The sequence below is a fragment of the Nyctereutes procyonoides genome, unplaced genomic scaffold, assembly GCF_905146905.1.
Source record: "Nyctereutes procyonoides isolate TBG_1078 unplaced genomic scaffold, NYPRO_anot_genome, whole genome shotgun sequence".
NCBI lineage: Eukaryota > Metazoa > Chordata > Mammalia > Carnivora > Canidae > Nyctereutes > Nyctereutes procyonoides.
This window is the reverse complement of record NW_026575052.1, coordinates 43,842,427-43,859,576: the sequence shown is the minus strand read 5'-3', so window position 1 is coordinate 43,859,576 and position 17,150 is coordinate 43,842,427. Positions and strand designations below refer to the sequence as shown.

The following is a 17,150-nucleotide window of genomic DNA, read 5'->3' as shown; positions in this document are numbered from 1 at the left end:
ACACTCTTTGCTGGGCTGTCTTCCCCTGTGTCAAAGAACAAGAGGGCTCCTTTGCTCTAGGAACCAGCAGAACTCCTCTCTTAAAAAGTCAAATCTCACTTTATCCTGCATATCTCATTGTTCAGTGCTTCCCAGGAAAAAGAGAGAGAGAGAGAGAGAGAGAGAGAGAGAGAGAGAGAGAGAGAGAGAGACTCATTAAGCCAGGAGAAATGTGTCCTTGAATTCCAGATGTCCCCAGTAGGCTCCTCCTCAACCGTTTCTAAAGCGGAGCTCCCCCATCTGGCTTAGAGTGCTGGGCGTGTCCTGTGCTTCTGGGGCCCAAAGGGAACAGAGAGCTTGGCTCCTTCTAGGTCTGGGAAGCGGACAGGGACAGCGAGCGTGAAGGGGCCTTGGGCCCAGATCTGTACTTACACAGGGCAGGAAAACAGCATCTGCGTTTCCACACTGCACTCATACATGCATCTGGGCAAAAGCCAGAAGCTAAGTCAGACAGCTGGCAGAGCAATGCATGAACCACTGTGAGGAGGGGAGGCACTCAGTTGTTGCTGCAGTGATGACGTGATCAGTTTGGCCAGATCATCCCCACGCTGTCCACCCTGAGAAGCCCACATTCGTGTGCTAACAGGTGTGGGCGGCTAGAGATGATGGGGGTGGGGAAAACCACCGGTGGGTATGGAAGGACAGGCTGTCTTCCTGCCTTCAAAACTAACTCACCTCTGGAGGATTCAGTCCCAGGATCTTGCTTTCTCAACTGTGCACCTTTAGTCAAGTTAGTAAAACTCTAGCAGCCTCTATCCAGAGCACAAAAATGGTAGTTAATCGTTGCAGCTCCAGGAGATGCTACGAGTCAAGTGAGGCAATCCATGTAGTTTGTGCTAAGCCACTCAATACGTGGTAGCTATTAACAGCTCCACTATGCTTCGTTCCATCTTTCTAACAACTGAGATCCCTACAATCTAATTAACAGAAGAGAGTTCCTCAAGAAAAGTTGGATTTTTTTCAAAGATTTCATTTATTTATTTGAGAGAGAGAAAGAGAGAGAGCACACACATGAGCAGGAAAAGGAGCAGAGGGAGAAGGACAAGCAGACTCCGTGCTGAGAATGGAACCAGAAGTAGGGCTCAATCTCACTGAGGCCCTGAGATCATGACCTGAGCCAGAAATCAAGGGTCAGACACTGAACGGATGAAGCCAGTTGGAGCCCCAGAGAATTTGTTTTGTTTTGTTTTAAGATTTTATTTATTTATTCATTAAAGACAGAGAGAGAGAGGCAGAGACATAGGCAGAGGGAGAAGCAGGCTCTGTTCAGGGAGCCTGGGGCAGGACTCGATCTCGGGACCCTGGCATCACGACCTGAGCCAAAGGCAGACCCTCAACCACTGAGCCATCCAGGTGCCCCAAGAGAAGTTGTTTTTATAAGTAGACTCCACATGGAGACTAGGACCAAAGAGGCCAAACTGAGGAGCCCATCCTATCCCACCACACAGTTTTTTTGGTCTATCTCATATATTGAAATACACATGTATACTCAGCTTGATGAAAGAAATTTCACAACAAAGGAGTGTACAAATAGAAAATAGCCTATTTCTCTGGGTTGTCAGGGTCTTTCACATTTTTTCTGAAGGGCCCATAGAAAATGGAAGCAAAGGTAAAACGGAACACTGATTTGAGAAGGGAGTAACTGGGGAGCTGGTCAGGCTTCCTATTAACATTCATCACAGGAGGTAATGACATATTCAAATTTCCAGTCCCCTTATGATTAGGAGCACTCATTTAATCAAAAAGACACAGATTTATATCCTAGGGAGACATTCCTACTGGCGTAAACAATTTGTGACTTTTCAAATGTAATAAGCAAAAGCAAATAGTTCTATAAAATATGTCAACAGGTAAAGAACAGAGGGCCCATTAGGATATGAAGGGTTTTTTTGTTCTTTTTCAAATTCAATGCTATTTTTTTTTTTCCTGAGGAGAAAGGGCAGAGAAAAAGCTACTAAACAGGGAGTCATGAAGAAATTGCTAGAAAGGGTAATCCTAACCTGGGTCACTTTAGCCTTCAAGCTAATAAGGATTGAAAAAACGACCCAGTGTAAGAAAAATGCCCTTTATTTAAGTTAAAAGAAAATCTCTACATCAAAGTCCAAAGTCCTCTATTAGATCGTGAGAAATGAATGAGAAGCCTACTTTTGAGGAACGCTGCAATAACTGAAGCAAGAAAAAAATTAAGAAGAGCTCTTTTTTTTTTTAAGAAGAGCTCTTATATAACATTGCATTAATTTTTGTTTTTGAGAACTTGTGTTCAAAAAATAGCTTCCTAAGTAGCTTCTTCCTACCCCAGACCCTTATCATGTCTTCCTCCTCATTAATTTCCACATTCCAGAGTGGTTGGTATTTTATAAATAAATTAGTGTTGCAGCACCTGGGGGTGCTCAGTGGTTGAGCATCTGCCTTTGGCTCAAGTGTGATTCTGGGGTCCTAGGATCGAGCCCCACATCTGGGTCCTTTGCTCAGTAGAGAGCCTGCTTCTCCCTCTGCCTATGTCTCTGCCTCTCTCTCTCTCTCTCATGAATAAATACATAAAATCTTAACAAAAAAAAATGAGTGTTTACCATTTTGAAGATATCAGGGCTCACACACCACTACAGGGTCACTATCTTCATGGAGGCCTTTCAACAGCCCTCCCACAATGAGATAAGCAGGGAGATTTTCATCTATTAGCTGACAGTTCTACCCCATAAATTGGGAATTCTCTGAGGAAATCTATTCCTCTAGAATTCCCCCAAATGTCCAGCCAGCTCCATCATAGCTACTAACAGGCAGAGCTGTCTAGACACCTGAGGCACTTTGCTTATGCTTCAGAAAGAAGAGTAACAAGCCAGGGGTGCCAGGGTGGGTTAAGCCCACGACTCTTCATTTGGCTCAGCTCATGATCTCAGCGTCATGAGGCTGAGCCTTGTGTGGGGCTCCATGGGCAGCTCAGAATCTGTTTGGGATTCTCTCTCTCCCTCTGCACACGCCACCCCCAAAAATAAAGGAAAGAAAGAAGAAAGAAAGAAAGAAAGAAAGAAAGAAAGAAAGAAAGAAAGAAAAAAGAAAGGAAGGAAGGAAGGAAGGAAGGAAGGAAGGAAGGAAGGAAGGAAGAAAGAAGAAAGAAAGAAAGAAAGAAAGAAAGAAAGAAAGAAAGAAAGAAAGAAAGAAAGAAAGAAAGAAAGAAAAGGGGGATCCCTGGGTGGCTCAGCGGTTTAGCACCTGCCTTCGGCCCGGCATGATCCTAGAGCCCCAGGATTGAGTCCCACATCGGGCTTCCTGCATCGAGCTTGCTTCTCCCTCCTCCTGTGTCTCTGCCTCTCTTTCTCTCTCTCTGTGGGTGTCTCTCATGAATAAATAAATAAAATCCTTAAAAAAATAAAAATTAAAAAATAAATCTAATTTTAAAAAAAAGAAAGCAAGCAAGCAAAAAAGAAAGAAAGGAATAACCTGGCTGAGGATCACCACGTAGCTGCTCAAAATACAAGTAAAAAATGAACACCCTGGGCAGTGCCTGGGCTGAGATTTCCATGATCAGATATCTAAGATGCTTCCCATTCCTAACTTTTACTCTGGAATTTCCCTACCAAGATGCGTTACACGGATAGAAGTGACTGTGGACAACTCCATCTCTTTTGGTCTCCTAAACACTAGTCCTCCATCCCCTAATGCTAGCTCCTGGACTAAAGTGACACCTCTGGAAGCGAGAAGACACAGAGGCTGGGGTAGGATTGCACTCACGCCCTCTCCTGCTTCTTGGCCACCTCTAGGCCCCCTGCCCAGCCACTGCACTTCATAAGGCCCCATCCCTTCCCCTCGGGAATAAAAACTTCCCATGGCACCCACAAAGCTCACGATCACACCCTTCAAATGGGACCATGGCACCCTGATGATGCGCCCTGGAAAAGAACTCCCCAGGTTGGGTTCCTGCCTGAGGATGTGTATTCTGGGAATTCCCAAACATCACACATGTACAGCCCAACCTCCAATGCAGCCAAGATGCACCATCTGCAAGATAATATTTATGGAAATCCAATTACCGTTTGCATAAAGCCAATTTTTTGTGATGTATCTCCCAGAGGGAATTCTGGAACTCTTTATCCACACCTTCCAAATCTCTGCTGCATGCGCCTCTGGGAGGCAGCAGCTGTACCAGGACAGCTGAAGCTGGGAAGCCAGAGAAGTCTGGGTTTATTTCCAGCTTTGCCCCAAAATTCTCGCTGGGTAATGCTGGATAACTAACCTCACCTATCTATGCTTTGGTTTCCTTACAATGGTTTTTTGCAGAAACTCTGACAAGAGAATACACATAAAGCACTGCAACCTAACTGTTAGCTCCCCACCACTCAGCTTCAGGTGGTAGCATGCCAGAGGACCACAAGGACTGTAACTCCCCTAACTTTCTGCCTGCAGAACTGATATGCTAGCTGCCATCCCCCAAAATGCTATTTATATCTATTTAATAAAAAAAAGTACGAGACACCATGATAAGGGATCTGTTGACAGTGGCGGGAAAAACAGGCTTCCCAGATCCTACCAGAACTGCTTGGAGAGTGCAGAGTCTTTCCTCTACACCATCTGCCTTACTAACACCACCTCAGAGTGATGGCAGAAACAGAAACACCAAAAAAGAGTGTGGTGGCGAGGGACATCCATTTTAATTTCAATCAGGTGTGTAGGTTTGGGTCCTGCCTCCAACACTTACTCAACCTCTGATCCTGGGCAAATGCATTTGATTTTCTATGGATTTCGGGTGGGAGGGCTTGGGTTATTTTTTTTTTTTCTGGATCTATAAACTGGGGATAACTACAGTACCTTTCAGAGAGCATTGAATCAAGGGTCAAAACGAGACAATACGTGTAACGCACATAGCACAATACCTGAGACAAAATAAACACTCAGTAGGTGTGAGCTATTCTTATTTGGAACAATTTTTTATTCACGTATTGATTTAACCGACAACCTTGAGACATCTGCATTCTAGAAACTATGCTAGACAGTGGAGACGGAGGTGAATGGCAGCACAGGGTCCCTGCTCTGATCTGCTGAACCACCCTGAACTGCCAGCCCGACGTTTAGAAGCAAGGGCAGGTATGGAGGTGGACCAGACCGGCCATGCACCTGAGAAAGAACAATAAGATGTGAGGCCCGAGACACTCACAGAGAAAGCCCTGGCCAGTTCTACCAATAACAGAGAAATCCCTCTCTCCAAGAAACCAATAAACATAGGTTAGTAAGAAGGCTTTGATCTCAGGAGGGAGGCAAAACAAGGTGGCAAGAAAAACAAAAACAAAGAAAGCCTCACTGGGGTCCCCAAATTGTGGCAGAGGGTGGTGTCTGGGGAGGCAAAAGGTATCCAGCAAGAAAGACTGCCCCCATCGATCCTCAGATTCTAGTGACATTTTAGCTACTGGGTGGGGCAGCCTTCACAGAAAGGAATACACAGAGGCTAGAAAACTTAATTCAAATTCCATAATCTTATCATTTAAAAGATTATGCTAGAACTAAGAGTAGGGGCTATCTGTTCCATTTAAATCTTTAATGGCATTTTCTATGTAGGTATACCTGTGTCCATATTTTAATGTTTTTAATTGTATCGAGGAAGAGTATTTGAACCCTTATGGTATGTAGGTAACTACAATCATCTATAGACATGCAAACATGCAAAAATAATTGAACCAAGACTAGAACTCTTGTTCACAGAAATACAAACACAAAGCCTGAGGAAAATCTACAAATGGAGTCCTTGCCCCCAAAGACCAATACCCACCCCTCTGCCATGCTCCTCTGCTCCCCGCTACCCCAGACCCCTTTCAACAAGGTGAATGCGAGGAAGAAATTCACAACCACTGTCCATTCTTGTCACAGTTGCTGGAGACACACAGCCCCGGCTTCAAGGCAGAGGCGGCTATGCAGCACCACGCCCCATGCACAGAGAGAAAGGATGCAAGCCACACGGAACATGAGGGAGGCACCCCAGGGAAGAGCATCCAAACAGGAACAAAAGGGAACCCCTGGCAAACCTGGCTCTAGGATAAGGGCACAGTCACATTTATGGGGGCTTCGAAGGCAAGTGATCAATCAGGGCCAGATTTCTCTGGCTTTCCTGAAAGGTGGCCTAAGTGATACCTATAAGAATGGGCGTGGCCCTCAGTGCCATATCACAGCCTGAGTCCATAAGAAGAACCTTGCAGTGCTCAGACTAGAAAGAAAAAAAAAAACAAGCTTTTCTCTGCTTATCCCAAACAGGGGGACTGGCAAATGTATCCTCGAGGTAAGGCAAGTGGCATAAGTGCAGCATACTTCACACATGTAATAGCATGAGCGCCGGGGTTCATCCCTCCCCCGTTAGAGAAATAGTATAAAAATTGAGCTTTTGTCTCAGTCTTTTTTTTTTTTTTAACAATACCTTCCACAGCTCTCTGCAAAGACAACTGGCGCTCCGAGACTACTGAGCATTGTAAAAGATCCACTATGTATCTTCAATAACGTGAAGTCGATGATATCACAAAGTGATAAAGGAGGATATGTTTACACCCGACACCTTTACCTGGCAAAAGGATCCCTACCCATCCCCACTACCCTTTCTCCCAGTATTCATTCCCTAAGACCAGGTGGACAGCAGGAAGGGGTGGGGTGCCCTTGTGTGGGGTGAAGGTCAGGTGCATGAAAACACAGCGAGCTTTGAAAGAAATAAACCACTTGAGAATAAAGCGCAGTAGAGGCAAAAACAGCTTCGTCCTGCCTACAGGGGTAAGGTCCTGCATTGGTGATCTGGAGCACACAGGGCGTTCCACACATGGCGGAGCAAGTGCAAACACACGCACGCCCACAGCAAAACCTGGTGGATCCCTGGTAAATTAACTACAGGCGCAGGTACAGCTCTGCCCTAGGGCAGCTGCAGAGCCTCCCAGGGGCCAGCTGATCACTTCCTTTGTTCGCCTTGCAAAGATGGAGTAGCCACCCATTCCCCCGCTACACACGCGCGCACACTCACACAGACACACACACCACACACACACACACTACACGCACCCCCCCATCCACTACAGACAAAGCACAACCATACTGCTTCATGCCAAACTACCAAATGTCAATGTTCATCGTCACTGCTGTTTTGCCCCCTACCACCGCCACCCCTTCTGCGGGGAATGCCCATCCCAGCCTGTCGCGTGCCATCCACTCAGGGGCATGGTTTCTGCGCGTCCCGGAGAGATCCCGAGCGGGGGCGCGGTGTTTTGCAGCCGCGAGCTGCACGGATCCCGGATCCCGGCACGTCCGCCGGTCCCCGCCCGAGGCGCCCGCCCCGGGCATTTGCCCCCGGCCGCCGGCGGGCGCTCGCTCTCGCACACAATGGCATTAGGGCGAGTCGTGCACACAGCGTGCGCCTGCGACCCCGAACCAAGATCTGCTCTTAAAACTCAGCCTTTTCTTAGGAGGAGATACGGGCGGGGGGGGGGGGGGGAATGACATGAAAGATGTAAAATGCACCGAGGGCAAAACAAAACAAAACAAAACAAAAAAAGTTGCTCATTCCCGCCACAGCCACGTTAGTGGTCCGGTCCCGCAACCTGACGTCCCGAGACATGCACCGGGGCGAATGCAGGCAGGACGGCGGCCAAGGTGCAGCGCGAGGGTCCGGGTGCAGCTGGGAGAGGGGCGCGGCCGGGCCGCGGGCCGCCGGGCCGCCGGGCCCGGGGAGGCGGTCACCCCTGCACACCCCGCCTCGGCCACCGAGCCTGAAACAAAAAGCCGAGGCCGCCTGGGGCGTGCACAGGGGCTCCCCGCGCGGCGCGGGGTCCGGGCAGGGCCCGGGGCTATTTGGAAACTACCGGCGGGGGGAGGGGGGGGACACCTAACCCGGGTTCCCGGCGCCGCTCTTCGGTTTCCTCTTTGTCCTGCTTCCCCCGAAGGCCGGGTCCCGCGTGCGGGGCGCCCCACTCACCGTGATCCGCGGGATGTTCTTCTTGCCTTGGTAGGACATGGTGGCGGCGGCGGCGGCGGCGGCGGCGGCGGCGGCGGCGGCGGCCTCCCTGGCTGCTGGGCGCCCGCTCCGGCTGCGGCTGCGGCTGCGGCTGCGGCTGCGGCTCCCGCTCGGCTGCGGCGCCCGCTCGGCTGCGGCGCCCGCTCGGCTCCGGCGCCCGCGCGCCCGCGCCCGCGCCCGTCGGCAGCGCGCAGCGCCCGAGATCAGGTGGAGCGAGTGGTGCGCTGGCCGCGGCCGCCGCCCCCCGCGCCTCCGCCCCCCTCGCGGCTCCCGCGGCGGCTGCCGGAGACAATAGTAAATCTCCGCGGCCCCCCCTCACCCCGACCCCCCCGCCACACACACCCTCCTCCGCTCGCGTTCACGCCCGGGCTTTTTTTTTTTTCTTTCCCTCTCTGGCCGTGCCAGCTGGGACCCCGTAAGACCAGAATGGCTGCTCCGCGACTCCTCCCTCTTCTCTCTTATCCCTATTGATTTTCCTCTTTGCATCTGCCTCACCCACTTTTTCTTTTTCTTCCTTTTTTTTGTGTGTGTGTGTGTGTGTGTGTGTGTGTGTGTGTGTGTGGACGTAGAGGAGTGCGGCGGCGCCAGCCCGCTCACGGCCACCAGGGGGCGCGAGGGACTTTTCGGGGCGGGGATGCTGCAGTCCCGGGGGCCGCCCCCCGCCCCCGCCCCCGCCCGGCCCCGCGGGCCGAGCCCCTGGCAGGTGTCGCACCCTCCCCACCCTCCTCCCGGGCCCGGGAGGGCTCTCGGCCGCCCTCCGGGGCCGCTGTGGTCCGCTCCGCGCGGGCCGCGGGCTGCAGGCGGCGGCGGCGCCTTTGTTCCGGCCGAGGGCCGAGGGCCGAGGGCCGCGCGCCGCCTCCGCTGCGGTGTAGCGGGCCCGCACCTGTGCGCCCGCCGGCCCCTGCCCGCCCCTGCCCGCCCCTGCCCGCCCGGCCCCGGCGCTGCGCATCGCATCGCGTCGCATCGGGGCGCGTGTAACGCAACCACCAACCTCGCTGGGCGGCGGGGCGCTGCGCTGTCAGTTACCAGCAACTGTTCTCCGTATTTTAAAAAACATTCTCAAAATAACACGCTGCAAGGAGCTCTGCTGCCCGGCTCTCGGAATGGGTGGAAGCGCGGTAAGGCGGCTCCGTGGGTAGAGAGGAGAAAACACCTGTGGTTGAGAGGCCCCGTCCCGTTACTGGGGTGCAGCCATGTGGGGGTGCGGGGCGCGACTGTTGCTTCCCCCGGGGGCAGGGAGCCGTGTGCACGGCTGAGCATCCCGAGTGTGCGGTAGGCAGAGCCGATGGACCAGAGTCGGTGTGTCCCTGGGAGCAAAAACATGGCCTTTGAGCGCTGGACTATACTGTCCTTCAGCTACTTGCTACAATTAAATGGCCCAGTATTTGGAGGGACCCTTATGGGTGGGAGCTAAGGGGTGATCCGGCAGCAGGAGCTCCCTCAACTCTCCTGGAAAATGAAGCCAGACATACCATGTAAATAACAAAAATGGCTTGCTATGCAAAAACTGTAAAAACCCTTTCAAGAGAAGTCTCTACCATCCCCACTCAGTTGTCATTGCTAATGGCCCACTAAATATTCTGCAGAGGTCACTAAGCACAACTAGGACTGTCTTAGGAATCTTAAACTCACATTTCTATAAGGCAGGCCACTCACTGACCACGCTTCTGGCCATCTTTTCATTAAATTGCAGGCCTTTTCTGCAGTGGAGGAGCTATATAAAGCATCCACCAGAATAGGAACAGAATCCTCCAGCTTGGGCTTTCCAAAATCCTAAAGTGAATCAGCCTGGTCACATAATCGAAGGGGAGACTAAACTGCCTGAAACACTCCCTGCTCTCAAGTGACTTAATCCAAGCTGCTGGTCATTCATGGGTAACTGGACTGAACGCAGTCTTCACGGGAAAAGTCTACAGCCCTCTCCACTTTATTTCTGTGATACTCTGGCTAGAAGGATGAATGCCAGGCAAAGTCACCTCCCTGTAGTCTTTTGCAAAGCCTGAGCAAGGTTTAAGGCCAAAGTCACACCCAAAACATTTTGCTTTGTTCTTATACTGAGACCACCAGCCAAGAGTTGTGAAATTACAAAGCATTCTGGGGATTGGCATGCAAATAAGCAGGGTTATATTTAGAACAGGGTAAAAAGAGAATTAACTACATACTATGAAACCCTGAAGAGTTCTCTCAGTATCTTTCCCAAAGATGTGTCCCAAACTTGCTGGAAGGGATCTTGCAAGTTCTTAAGTAAAAATATGTAAGGGATATTTACAATCCTCAAGAAATACCACTGCCTCTTTTTCTTTTTTTAATATTATGGGTTTCTTTCTTTCCCTTTCTTGCATCCTATTTATGTCCCCTGTTCCTGTCATTATAACCCAGAACACTCTCTACTAAATAGACTTACACCATGTTTTTGATCACTTGATTGTGTGTGTGTGTCTTATTTCAAATTAGAAGACTTAGGGTTAATCTCTCTGAGGTCAGGTTGACATGTTATAGGACTTGTGAAGTGTTTCTCCGGATCGGACTCCAGCGACAAGCCATGCAAAGGAATGCATAATAACCAGCTAATCGGTTCAAGCTGTTGCCACAATCAGAAATGTACAACAAACACTATTTTTTCTCTCTTTTGTCCCCCCAATCATCTTTTTTCTTTCTTAAAAGAAAGTGTCCAAGATGAGTTTGAAGGAAAAGGCCTTCCTTGGCTGGGCCTCTCTTTGAGTAAGAAAGACAGCCATCAACACAGGAAGCCTCTGTGTCTGGCCAAGAGAATGAGGAGTGAAACCAGCATGGATGTTTTCCACAGTAGAATGACTCTGAATGGTTTTCCTTGGATACACAGCAGTGCTTGGCTTTAGGTATCTCAGGAAACTATGAGAGAGGGAAAAGAAGACATAGAGAGACTTAATTTATCGTCCCAAAGAAACTTAATTTTGGCCACCAAACCTACCACGTTGGTAGACTTCCACTCCTCCATCAAAGCTACTTTATTCTAGTTGCTCAGGCCAAAGGCGTGGCAACAACCTTGACTCCTTCAGTCCATCCACTTTGCACTCCATAGCCAATCTTTCAGGAAATGCTATTGGTTCTGTCCCTTAACTACATTCAGACTGAGGACATTAATTCATATACTGAGACCCAAAAAGTGGAGGCTGCTCCAGTCGCTGGGACCTTGTCACACATCTAGTGTGTGACAGCACACACAGTCAGCCTCCACTTACCCTAAACCTAACAAACATTGACAAACATCACAATCCTCCAACTCAACTTAGCTAGTAGCTTCCTTTACCCTGAAAAATAGGACCTGCTAGTATTATAAGGAAATCCCCAGCCAACCACGCTGTTTCCACGTTGCTTCTTCTAACTCTCCGTAAAACTTGCTCTTGCCCCAAATCCCCCAGAAACTGTGCTCCACTACTCATGAGGCACTGTACTCCCCCAATCTGTGCATTGTTTTCCTTTGAATAAAGGACATCGAACTAGTTACGAGGTTTTACTCTGTGTGTCATTTCACAATGTGACTTTTTCTTTTTTAAAAAAGTAATAGGACTCTCTTAATCTGCAGGGCTTCTCCCTGTGGCTCGCGGCCACCATGTGTCACATGGACTGCTGCGCGAACCCTGCACGGGGTCTCTTCCATCATTCATTCATTCTTAACCGTACTCACACGAAATTTATCTCATGCTTGCTACGCACTACTTTTCCAGATGCTACTGTTATAGAGGTGAATAACAATGACAATGTCCCAGATCTCAGGAAGCTTACCTTATACCCTTACTCAAAAATAAGGCACTTCTTGGTGCCCTTCCTTTTTTTTTTTTTTAAGATTTTATTTATTCCTGAGAGACACAGAGAGAGAGGCAGAGACACAGGCAGAGGGAGAAGCAGACTCCATGCAGGGAGCCCGACGTGGGACTCGATCCCGGAACTCCAGGATCACTTCCTGAGCCAAGGGCAGACGCTCAACCGCTGAACCACCCAGGTGCCCCAAGTTGATGCCCTTCCATGCCTACTTTATCTTCATGGTACTTTTCACCATATGTACATATGATAGTAATTTATCACTGAGTATTATCCTTCTCTCCATCATTGGAATATAAGCTTCTTGAGGGCAGGGAATCTGTTGGTTTTATTTACGGCTGTATCCTTAGTGTGTGAAACAGGACTCTGCCCATAGAAATTGCTCAATCATTATTAGGTGAGTAACTATACGAGTTTTAAAATTGTGTCTGAAGAAAGAGTAAATAGATGGAATATGAATGTTCCTGTAACTAAGGGCATGTGATTAGAAGCTAGATTTAAGAATATCTATTTTGAGGGCACCTGGATGGCTCAGTCGGTTAAGCCTCTGCTCAGGTCATAATCCTGGAATCCAGGGATCAGGGCTCCCTACTCAGCAGGGAGTCTGTTTCTCCCTTTCCCTCTACCCTTCACCTTGCTAGTGCTCACTTGCAGTCTATCAAATAAATAAAATCTTTCAAAAAAGAAAAAGAATATTTATTTTTGCTTCTCTAAGGCTTCTTAGAGTTTACTGATTCTAGAATTCACAGCAGGTGAATTCAGGCTGGTGAGGATATCCCTTAGCTAATATGATATGGTCACAAAATTCTAGGGCAACACATGGGCCAAAGAACAGCTCAGTAGACTAGATTTGTTACCTGAGCACTGATTAGAGAGCTGTAAACTTTGAAAGGAATTGTCATCAAAGTGTATGAGAACATCAAGAGCCTTGTCTTAATTTAAAGAATTAAAAAACAATTGATAATTGGGTTTCAAGAAAAAAGTAGGAATCAAGAATGGTGTGTTGTTTAAGGATCTAGATTTAGAAATAGGGGGAACCTTGGTCCACATTTATTTATTGACTTACTTTTATTTATTGAGTAGGTAGTACAGGCACCTAGACAGTAGGAATAAAATACGTGAATCAAATAGACAAAATGCATGCCCTCTTAAAGCTTATGTTTTAGGAAAGGGACAAGTCTAGGGTTAAAAATGAAAATATATGGTGTTTAAAATGGTAGGAGGTGCACTGAGGACAAATAAACCAGGAGTTGGGAAGGTAAAAGTCACTCCAGTGTCTTGAGATTGGGCTGGAATTTTACATACAGAGTCACAGAAGGTCAGGTGAGATAATGGTAGCTTAGACCAAACAGTAACAGTACAAGCAATGAGAAATGATCATATATTAGATATGTTTCAAGTTAAAACCAACAGTATTTGCTGATGGACTCGACCAGGGTGTGAGAAAAAGAGGAACTGAGAATTACATTAAATCTGTTGGCCAGAGCAACTCAAAAGGTAATGGTGTGCCTCACGGCCACGGGGGGGGAAAATGTGGGAGGAATGGTATTGGGGGAAAGATCAGGAATACATCTGTGGACATTCCTATTAAATGCTGAAGTGAGGGATCCCTGGGTGGCGCAGCAGTTTAGTGCCTGCCTTCAGCCCAGAGAGTGACCCTGGAGACTCGAAATCGAGTCCCACGTTGGGCTCCCTCAATGGAGCCTGCTTCTCCCTCTGCCTGTGTCTCTGCCTCTCTCTCTCTCTCTCTCTCTCTGTGTGTTGTGTGTGTGTGTGTGTGTGTCTCATGAATAAATAAAATCTTTTTAAAAAATAAAATTAAAATAATAATAAATGTTCAAGTGAAAGAGTGTCTGGGTGGCTCAGTCAGTTAAGCATCTGCCTTCAGCTCGGGTCAGGATCTCAGGGTCCTCGGATGGAGCCCTGTATAAGCATCTGGCTCCCTGCTCAGCAGGGAATCTGCTTCTCCCTCTTCCTCTGCTCTTCCTCCCCACTCATGCTCTCACGCTCTCCCTCTCTCTCAAATAATGATCCTTTAAAAAAAATATGTTGAAGTGAAATGTTAAGCAGGCAGGCAGATGTCTGAGATTAGAAATCTAAGGGATGACCTGGGCCAGAGACACAAACTTGGGATTCGGCAGCCTCTAGGTATTATTTAACAATGCTGGAGGAGAGGAACAAGGAAGTGAGTGGAGATAGAGGGCAGAAAGGTCTGAGGTATGTAAGCGTCCTGAGGGGAAATGAGCACCCAGGAAAACGACTGGAGACAGTGGTCAGTGAGACAGAGAGTACACCGTGGAAGCATGGTGTTCTGAAGGTCAAGAAACCACAATATTTCAGAGGAGAACATGTTCACTTTGTTAAATGCTGCTGAAAATTCAAGGAAGATGAGAAGTGAGAATTAATTAGTGCATGAAGGGCGCCTCTGTGGCTGTTGGTGAAGCGTCTGCCTTCAGCTAAGGCCATGATCCTAGGGTCCTGGGATTGAGCCCCACCTGGGGCTCCCTGCTCGAGCGGGGAACCTGCTCCTCCCTCTGCTGCTCCCCCTGCCTGTGCACTCTCTCTCTCTCTCCAATAAACAAATAAAATCTTTAAAATAATAATAATAGAGACACCTGGGTGGCTCAGTGGATGAGCGTCTGCCTTTGGCTCAGGGCATGATCCCAGGGTCCCGGATGGAGTCCCACATCAGGCTCCTTGCATGGAGCCTGCTTCCCCCTCTGCCTGTGTCTCTGCCTCTCTCTGTGTGTCTCTCATAAATAAATAAATAAAATCTTTTTAAAAAGAAAAAATAAAATAATAATAATAATTAGTGCATGAAAACACCATCAGAATCACTGAGGGCCTTCCCCTGAGCACCTATGAGTATCTTAATAGCCACCTCATAATGGTCTTCTGGGGAGCGTATATTAAATTATTCAAGTCATATTTCCTGAGTACCTACCGTGTGTGTGTGTGTGTGTGTGTGTGTGTGTGTGTGTGTGTGTGTACTGGTCCTAATGAAGTCGTGGGGATGAAAACTGATTGGAGTGTTTCCAAGATACAATCAAAGTGAATTGGAGACATCTGATGTAGACATCTCTTTCAAGGGATTTTACTGTAAATGAAGACAAGGAAATGGTGCCGTAACAGCTAGAGAAAGTGGAATCTCATGTGAGAGAAATAAGAGCATGGTCATGGGCGCTCTCTCTATAAGACACGGGGACAAGAGGCCTAACATTCTTGAATGGGCAACACAGGTGACATCTAGTGTTCAGATAGAGGGCTTGCCCATAGCAAAGAGCAAAGAAGGTTCATCCACAGGGAAGTGAGGATGGAGCATGGGATCTTGGCTCCTTAAACAAGAAGAGACGGTTCAGGTGTACAGGGAGATAAAGGACAGTGAACATATTAAAGATTAAATAAGATTATTCATGCAAAACTCTTAGCCCAAAGCAAGTTAATTAGCAACTATTCCTGCCATTACTTTTACGTTCTGACTCTTCAAACTCGTTTACATCAGGGACTATGTCTTATTTATCTTTTCAGGCCCCAGCTCTTCCACTGTGCTTGAAATAGAGTGGAACTGATACACTATGATATAAACTGAATAGAGGGGAAAAATCAAGAATATCATCTGCCTTCCTATTTAATATCCAAAATATCTATAATAAGTGACTAGCCATTTCCATGGTTTCAATCATCGAAAATATTTTCTACGTTTTCAAAAACCAATTTATATTTTGCTATATGAACACACAGAAACATTTCCCTGGGTCCTGATGTGAAAGATAGAGGTGGGGAAAAACGGTTTCAAAATAAATGCAGAAAGAATTCTGAAGAGGCAAAAAACACATACCAGGCCTTTGTGAAACATATAGGCTATTCTAATGTTAACAAATATGCATTTAATCACAGAATCGCCCATTAAGTCACTTGGATCTGTAAATTTTATCCACAGTTCAAACAGGGGAAATCTTAGTCATATACTTCCAGTATCACAGAATGAAAATCAAGGTGGTGATTAACCTGTTATTATTAGATGTTTATACATTAAATACACAATAAATTTTATCTTTGATACACATAAGCCAAAAAAGAAAATAAAAATATTAGAGACACACAAAATATTCCCATGAGCTGATTCCCAAATCATACTTATACCCGCCTGAGCAAGGTGTACAGACCTACTTCTCCCTGGATAGATTTTCTCATTTATTTCTTTAATAGAGGATGGTTCTGAAGGCCTCTGGCCTTCAGATTTGATGGTAATTCATTTCAAAGCCATAGGCAGGCACACTGTCTAGAATTATAGGATCAGGTTGGGAGGGAGAGATAAATTACTGTGTGTGCATCTCCATCTCTGGGTCAACACATGTTAGACACACAGGTGAGGTTATATTTGTTAAAACAGCAGTTGGAAACTAAAATAGATAGTAATCAAAATGAATCAAGGACTGATGATCAGAAGGCTGAAGGTAGCACTCCACTAAAAAGTCATAATCTCATGGGGCATCTGAGTGGCTCAGTTGGTTAAGTGGCTGACTCTTGATTTTGGCTCAGCATGTGACCTCAGGGTCCTGGGATAGAGCCCCACGTCATGCTTCATGCTCAGCAAGGAGCCTGCTTGAGGATTCTCTCTCCCTCTCCCTCTGGTCCCCTCCCCACCCCCCAGCTTGTACACCCACTCTGTCTCAAACAAATAAATAAATCTTTAAAACAAAGAAAGTCGGGGATCCCTGGGTGGCGCAGCGGTTTGGCGCCTGCCTTTGGCCCAGGGCGCGATCCTGGAGACCCGGGATCGAATCCCACATCGGGCTCTCAGTGCATGGAGCCTGCTTCTCTCTCTGCCTATGTCTCTGCCTCTCTCTCTTTCTCTCTCTGTGACTATCATAAATAAATAAAAATTAAAAAAAAAAAGAATATTTAAAAAATAATAATAATAAAAAAAAAATAAAACAAAGAAAGTCATAATCCTGTGCCCAATTTCTCTATCTGATCTAGTTTTAAAGCTTGCAAAACAGTAACTAAAGGAGAAGCCGGGTCATCATGAGGAAAGATCCTCCAACACCAAGACTAATAAGTCATGATTCCTCTAGTCTTTCCTCAAGGGGGTCCTAGGGCCAACTACTAATGCCACTGGAAACTGAAAAAGAGGGCTGCCTAAACACCAGGGGGCAGATGGATATAAGTTTCCAGTTGACACAGATACCCAGAAACTTGAGGCATCAGCAGAGCTCCTCTGTTAGTGTGAAAGCATGCTAAGGCCAATTAATAAGAAGACTCCTGGTCTAGCTCTGGCTCTCTGGCTTACCTTTGGCCTACTAGCTTAACAGATATACCTACTGGTCATTTGCAC

General features: G+C 47.4%; 1 protein-coding gene across 2 annotated transcripts in view; it reads right to left on the bottom strand.

Annotated features, from left to right (window-relative positions):
• Positions 1-17,150, bottom strand: part of DPYSL3 (dihydropyrimidinase like 3) — a 115,127-nt gene that overhangs the window by 51,662 nt on the left and 46,315 nt on the right. Inside the window, exon 1 of one of the 2 annotated variants that reach the window (XM_055332881.1) lies at positions 7,973-8,054. The exons of the other annotated variant lie outside the window; for it this stretch is intronic. Coding sequence (XP_055188856.1) covers positions 7,973-8,011 — 39 coding nt within the window. The 5' untranslated portion in view covers positions 8,012-8,054. Of the gene's footprint in view, positions 1-7,972; positions 8,055-17,150 lie in introns of those variants that run through there. 2 annotated transcript variants of the gene reach the window in all.